Here is an 8,075-nt window from a genome sequence, read left to right on the forward strand (position 1 = left end):
GGAACGGGAAGTTACTAGAAAATTTACACTCTAGTGTTTATGTCATTCTTCTGAAAAAATAATTATATTCTAGGTGCCTGCTTTGATCATGAAATAGAAAGATTAAATGCATTTTGCCAAGTTAGGATTTCTACCAATAACCAAAGGATTTGAGAATATAGTTGAGAACTTGGAATTTTCTCCTCTGTTTTTGCTTTTTGAGGTTTTTCTATATTTTCTTCCTTGCCTATAAAATAATTCAATCAATTATAGAAACATCGTGCTTAAAGAATCTCAAAAATAATTTGGTAAAGTTAGAAAAATATTATCTGGCATCATAAATTTCAAGAAATGTCTGGTAGCTTCTCCTGTAGACGTTCATTTGATCTCTTTTCCATTTACAACCCTAATTTTTACTTTTTAGTAGTTTCTTTATGTATAGTTCATTTTTCTGCACTTTTGTTTTCAGTAGGTGACTCAACACAAGATGGCAAATCAGGATCTGGTGAAAAGATCAAGAAACGAGTGAAAACTCCCTATTCTCTTAAGCGGTGGCGCCCTTCCACCTGGGTCATTTCCACTGAACCACTGGACTGTGAGGTCAACAACAATGGCAAAGACAGGGCAGTGCATTCCAAATCCAGCACCACTGTTTACCTTGCAGACGGAGGCACCGCCACGACAATGGTGTCTAAAGATATAGGGATGAACTGTCTGTGAAATGTTTTCAAACCTATGGAGTGAAATTATTTTTTGCATCATTTAAATGTGCAGAAGACATTAAAAGAAAAAACTGCTTTATCCTCCTGTCAGTACCCCCTCCTACCCCTGCAACAAGGACTTGCTTTAAATAGATTTCAGCTATGCAGAAAAATTTAGCTTATGCTTCCATATTTTTTAATTTTTTTTAAGTTTTGCACTTTTGTTTAGTCTCGCTAAAGTTATATTTGTCTGTTATGACCACAGAATTATATGTGTGTGTATCAAAAGTGGTCTCAAAATATTTTTTTAAGAAAAAAAAAGCAGAAACAATGTATTGCTGATAATCAGTTTGGACCAGTTTCTAAAGGTCATTAAATCAGAAGCAAATTAAGACAGGTTTGACTGCAGTGGTGTCTGGTATCCATGTTTTATTTCTGGGCACAAGCTAGTTTGTATGTTGATATGTTCCTGAACGCATTATCTGTTGGACATTCTTTTCTCTGTGTTTTGTTTGAATGTGCAATAGTCTATAGGCCACAAATAAGCTTTCTCGTAAGCTCTCTTCCTAACAGAGCACACATTCTTCCAAGATATGAACATTTTCCTTCCCCACCCTCCATACTTTTGGCAGGTCAGTTCTTTGACAGTGAGTTTTTGCACAAGAGAAAGCAGCTACCTGATTTCTTGCTTTCTCTCTCCTTATGGAGAATGCAGAAACGTTGTCTCAAAGGGCTCTAAAGAAGGAACTACCAAAACCTAATTTGAAATGCCATTTCTTTTATCCTTCCAAACCCTAAACATTTCCTTCCGGGCATTTTAATAAACATACTTGGTTTCTGGTTTTGGAAGTTCGTAAGAGCACAGAACAAAGAGCAAATCAAATATTAGCTGTTTTCCATTTTATTTTATATATATATGTTCATGTTCCATATTCATTTATTTAAGAAGCACATTTTTATCAGAAAACTTACAGAGCTTTCCTTATGGAATTTTTAAGTAGGTAGATGGTTAACACAATGTAGTATTATAGTCTTCATTCTCTGAATACGCTGTGTTTGACATAAATAAAATTACATCCTGTTTAAAATAACTTCAAAAGTAATTCATAGTTGTGAACCTGTAGTATCTTTTTTATTTTCCCAAACGAGGCCTGGTAACTTTATCTGGAAATTACTCCTTTTCCCATGACCTAAAACACTGTGTGGAAAAATCATTCAACTGGCATGCCAAGTCCCTGTGGAAGGAAGAATTGCTGCCAAACCTATAATTTTTGAGCAGACTGAGACTTACCTCTCTCTTTTCAAAACTGTGTTTCTTCACTAATCTTATTTTCATAGTTTTTCCATTTGCCAGTTTTTGTATCTTTGATATGTGAGCATCGTTTTATGATTTTACATTATATTAGAATGTACCTTTTAGTGATAACATCATGTATATTCAGATCATGTTTTTTTTTTAAAGCTTCCTTTGCTTCTTTCATTACTGATAATCGTCTCTAAAACAACTTCTGCATGTTTTTTTTTCTTTATAAATAAAGCACTTTATGTCAAATAAGGGACTTTTTTATAAGCACAAATTATTTTCTATCAATTTGCAAACAATGAAGAGCTCACTTTTTCCCCCAGATTCCCAGATTACTTCATAGACTTTCAGTTCTTAGATTTCTCTGGAGATAAAAAGCTCACAGGAAAACACAAATTCCTGATTGAGATTTTTATCTCCTGAACAAAGTTTTCACACTCATGTTCTTCTATCTGCATCACTTAGCTAAAGACAGACTCTGTTTCTCAATTTGCTATCCCAAATATGTATGACTTACTTGTGTATATAAGCCTTCTTTTGTTTGCCATCTATTGTGATCTTATGAAGAGAGATGTCACAGTGCTTAACCATTTATTCAGCTGGATTGCTGAACACAGTTTTGAAATCTTAGAAATGACATTATTTTGCTAGTGCCCGAGATTTCCACCTTTTGTATTTTATTGGACCTTCTATTCCTTCAGACCCTTAATATATTTTTCAGTCATCTGGCATAAAAATTTTTCATTTATTTTTTTATCATGTAATGATTTATTTATATTTTTTCCTGTAAAATTTCCCTTGGTTCTCTTAATTTTAAATGTCTTCCAACTGCATTTCAGGATATTATTTTTAAGTAATTGTAGAACATCTTTGAGTCAAAATAAATTATATTTCTTCTTCAATTGGAAGCATCAAAGATAAATGACCATTTGAGGTCTAACTGATCTTTTCCAGACAGAAGAAGAGTTGCCTTACATTCTACTACACTGTGTTTGGGCCAGATGATTGTAAGTTTTTAAGGATTTTTTGGTATTTAATAGTAAAATGCTCTCAAAAATTGGTATACCAAATTAAAAGAACTCCTTATAGTTTCCCACTTTATGCAGGCATGCTTAAAACAAATAATTTTCTTTCTCTATGTTTTTATTAGCAGACTCTTGGTAAAGTAGGAGAAATAGAGAGTGTAGATCATTTTAATAAATTTTAAGTTAAATTTACCTCAGACTGATTTAGAATCTGTTTGCAAATATACAAGCAAGCAAAATTACACAAAATACTCATTTGCAAACTATTTAATAATAAATGTATCTTAAATCTAATATTTAACTGTATTCAAAAATTTTTGCATGTAGAAAATCATTTGGGCTCCTTTGAATAAGAGGCCATTCATTTAATGAAAAAAATACTAAAATTCAACCTTAAAAGTATTGTAACCTTAAAAGCATCATAATAGGTAATCAAAATAATTCCCTTAGCTATCATAATTGTATATCAGAACTAAGTCTTTGAAAGAACTTAATTTGAATTGAATGTAGACAAAATGATTTAATGATAGTTCCTAAAAAGTTCCCTCTTTAAATGCATAGTTGGGGGAAAAAAAATACTGGTGTAAAAAGTTACGGGAAGGCAAAGATACAAATAGTAATTGGCCATTTATTACATACTGAATGCTGCGATATAAATACATTATATCTTTGATTCCTCATGACAACCATATGAGCATTATGGTTACCATTCCCATTTTACAATAGGGGAAGTTGAAGCTAAAAGAAGCTAGCTAGTTTGCCTGAGGTCTACACCTTGTAAATGACAAAGCTGTGATTTTTTAACCTAGGCTTGCTCTCTTCACATCTCTTTCATCCACACCACACTGCCTACACGCTGTATGACAGAATGCATGACGGACTAACATTTTGTAAGAAATTTAGTCATTAAACTCCAGCACAATTGTGGCTTGAATATAAGCCAAACCAGATACCTTAATGGCTTTAGAGTTAGGAAAACATAAGAAGATGTACAGACATGTCTGTGGTGTTCGTTGCTTGAGAAATAATTACTAATTCAAGACAAAATTCAATCCCACATGTGCCATCATGAATCTTAAAATCATTTAACTTCTCTTCACTCCCAACATTCTTATATTGCAAAACTAAATGGGAAAGGCAAAGGTGAATTGTGGGAACAGAGACCTTTTCCTAAACTGATTCCATTCTTGACATGGTGGAATTAATTTAATGTGTCCCATCAGTCCTTGCACTTCATTTTGAAAATTTCTACTTTTAATGACTTTAGAAAATTTTACTAATCCAGAGAACTAATAGAAGAGGCTGTAGGAAGAATAGAAGGAAAATACTGTTTTTATAAAGCAATTTGTATAGCTTCCTTAGGTGTATCCACTCACTCTGGAAAATGTGTTGGTTCTGAATGTGACAATAATTAAAGGTAGGAACACTCAAATAAGTATGTGTTTCAGTGGGAATTATCACAAAATTTGGCAAGTATGTTTATTTAAAATATTTTCCATCCTGGCTTCTAAAGCCAAATGAAATTCACAAACTTTTTTTTTCTTATTTATAAAAATAAATATTTCATTGGAGGTAATTAGCTCCTAGAATGTGAGATTACATTCTATTTCTATACAACCTTTTATAAATTTATGTTAAACTTACTACCAGTTGTATGCAGGCTATTATATATCAATAACTATTCACAGATTGCTATATATATCACTCTATCTTCCAAGCTAACTTCTTAAACTTGGAATCTGTACACACATGTTGGTTGATTATCTAGATCAATTATCCTAGAAATTATGTAATTCTCCCATAGACACCCCAGGAGTCTTTCAGAGTAAGATTTTTCTAAATATTCATACCATTTACTGTCAGTTTGCTCATCAGCAAATAAAAGTTCATTTTAACTTTTAGATTCTGAACTATGTAAACTTTAGCGAAAACTACCTTGTGTGATCCACTCCTAGATGATAATCCTTGATTAAGTAAATCTGGCAAATCACTATTTGAACTAGTTTACACAAATATTATCAAAAGTAGGCTTTTCTACAGGTTCCCTGATTAACATACAAGAAAAGAGGAAATCCCTGGATGGCACTCTGGGTCTACTTTATTTCATTCACCTGTTAGTTTCTGTCCTACTCTGTCCCTTGGTTATCTGACTTGCAATCTTCTGTGTCTGGAAGGTTTTCTTCACATTTATTCTGCTTCCCTCCTGTTTAATTTTGTATCTGTTTATCTTAACTAGCAGATAAAATAAAAAGGAGGGTGACCAACTGGTCATCCTCTCCAACATTTGTTATTCAGGATGCTTCAAGCTTCTCAACACTTAAGTCTCAGTTCTTCACACAAAATTTCTTTGGTTCCTTTACCATTTTCTCCTCAGTTTTTACTATTTTCATACCTACTTATATTTAAGAACACCTAAAATTATGCTTTGTTATATTCAAGTTCATTACTCCATTTATGGTTAAATAAGGTAGAATTGAGAATTAAGATGTTTCCATTTGACAGTAGATCTAACCATCAGATTGTCAGCAAATCAGCACTTAAGTTTATATTATCTAACTTTTTTTTTTAATCAAATTGTGGAGTTCTGTGATTTTATACAATAGTTTATAACTAAAAAGCCATGCATACAGAATTGCATATCACTTTATTGTTATTTTTAACCTATATTGCAGCAGGCTTAGCATTATGATTGAGCCACAACATTTTACATATTTCTTTGCATCAAATATTAAACACAAAAGGCAAGATTAACTGTTGAAAGCAAACCCTACAACAATCAAGTATTATCTACAAACATTTTTGCAGACCACTTTTGAAATACTCGTCATTGTTTTTTGCAACATAGACTGGACTAAACTTTCATTTAACTTTTAAGTGGTTAAAATTGAGTGTTGTACATATAAAGAAAAGGTTTATCTCATGGCTGGTAACATTTGAAAAGTAAATATTTAAGAATTTATGCTGTGTATTAAAATTATGCCCCAAATAAATATATCTTGAAAATTCTAATTCCGTTATTACTGTGATATCCATCGTGTTACTATTAAATGTTATAAAATTAATTTTTTTAACTTAATTTGAGACCCAGATTTTAAAATCTGGGTAAGAGACAAAGAATCTTATCACCGATTAGCACGTCCAGTTTATGACAATATTAAGCAAATTACTGTATTTTAAACTGCAACTTGTTTTTGTCATTAATGTTTTAAAAGGCAACATGTAGGTTTTTTTCCATTTTATTTGTACTTTAAGATTTCAAAACCATCTTCCTGTTTTAGACTCACTCTATAGACATAATATTACTTAAAAACTCAGGGTCTCTTTCATCCCTTTGCACATTGACAAACCAATTGATAGCAAACAAGCAATTAGATACAGTTGAATATTTAAGTTTTTGTTACACACAGAGTTCATTTAATGTTTCATCTTACGATTTGACTTAACTTACATAGATACCAGATTTCATTAATCTTAAAAACTTGCCCAGTTTTATAATTACTGAATAGAGGGAAATGACTCAACTCATTCACTACATGTTAAGCATATGTAGGCCTTAGAGTTGAAGCGCAGTCTTCAACCCGTTTCTGTTGTTTGGTTAAATAGTTATACATGAGACAGTTCATTTCATTTCATTTTTTAATGGGGGAATTTGGTAAAGTAGTTCCTCAGAAATAAAATTTTTCAAGAGGTAATTTAACATTATTAAACGTCTTCAAAAGTGAACTAGTGAGTTTATAGCTTTAGTAATAGCTTGGATGGTTTTGAGAATGTAACCTATGGTAACCTATTTATCACATCATCACATCCAAATAGAATTTTTCTTCCAGACAAGTTCAAGCTCCAAATTAGTAAGCTGTATCTTTAAAATCGTTGCAGTGAAGTTACTTGTAACAAGTCTCTTGTCTCAGGCTCTCCATCTTATTACCAACCCTCTGAAATGTGATAGGGAAACACATTTTTAAAGCTTAATTAAGAAAACTGAAATACTAACAAAAGATGAACTTCAAAGATAAGTCCTGGTTTAATGCTAAATCGCTTGGAGTCTAGCTTTTCTTTTTCTGGTCACATTATTTATTTAAGCAGTTTTTGTATGCCTTGTCATGTTTCCATAGAGATCATATTGTGTAAGTGTTTGTATAAGCTGGAATCATCATTAATTTTCTGTTGATAATTTTTCAGATGAAGATAAGTGGATAATTGTAAAATACACTAACTCTTAGGGTGTTGTAGTAGCTGAAACATGGAAATATGTAGCCACCGTGCTTTTTCTAAATGGACAGGAGAAACATAAGCTACAGAGTATTCATTTCTGAGGATGCTTTTCTCTAATGAGAAAGGCTGAAAAATATTGGCAATTCCTCAGAACCCTCTTTCTTGTTAACGGGTATCTCTTGTTGGTGTGTTTTGCTCTTACATTACCAATAGAATATCATATATGAATTTATGAATAATTGCTTTCAGTTATTTTGCTTTTGTATAAGCCGTCTGAGACCTTGCTATGCTGTATAAGTTGTGTTTGATGGATCGGTGTGAGTATGAAATTAAGCAAATCACTTTTCTTTTGTATTATCTATGGATGCCACTATGAAAGCTGACATTAAGCCACTAAAGAGTTTTCTATGAATAATTGTAAGTAAATGCTTTGATATATATAAACCTAAATAAAAAGATTGTATTGATACAGAGACATTCGAGAAGGAGATTTTAAGGGAGTTCTTTAGGTTTAAAAAAGGCTTGCTGTAAATGGTGCATTATTCCATTTATTAAAGATCATATTAATGACAACAGTGATTGTATCTTGATTTTATGAGGTTATCAACAAAATATGATTGTTAGTATGATATTTTAGGTATTTTGCATCAGAATAGCAATTGTTTGATACAGTATGACTTTCATTACTCAGTATGATACATCAAAACAAAAATCAACTAACATTAGAATAATAGTTGCACACTCACTGTATGCCAGATATGGTGTTATTTATTTTATGTATGTTGGTAATTCTTACAGCAGTTCTACAAAATGCATATTACTATTTCCATTTTATATATAAAAAATGACTCAGAG

General features: G+C 31.8%; 1 protein-coding gene across 2 annotated transcripts in view; it reads left to right on the top strand.

The window, feature by feature from the left end:
* BMPR2 (bone morphogenetic protein receptor type 2) overlaps positions 1-7,793 on the top strand; it is a 156,643-nt gene extending 148,850 nt beyond the window's left edge. For both annotated transcript variants that reach the window (XM_055573126.1, XM_055573125.1), the window contains one exon: positions 449-7,793. In XM_055573126.1, coding sequence (XP_055429101.1) covers positions 449-699 — 251 coding nt within the window. In that variant the 3' untranslated portion in view covers positions 700-7,793. The remainder of the gene's footprint in view (positions 1-448) is intronic.
* The last annotated feature ends 282 nt before the right edge of the window (positions 7,794-8,075 follow it).

The sequence above is a fragment of the Bubalus kerabau genome, chromosome 3 (assembly GCF_029407905.1).
Source record: "Bubalus kerabau isolate K-KA32 ecotype Philippines breed swamp buffalo chromosome 3, PCC_UOA_SB_1v2, whole genome shotgun sequence".
Classification (NCBI taxonomy): Eukaryota; Metazoa; Chordata; class Mammalia; order Artiodactyla; family Bovidae; genus Bubalus; species Bubalus kerabau.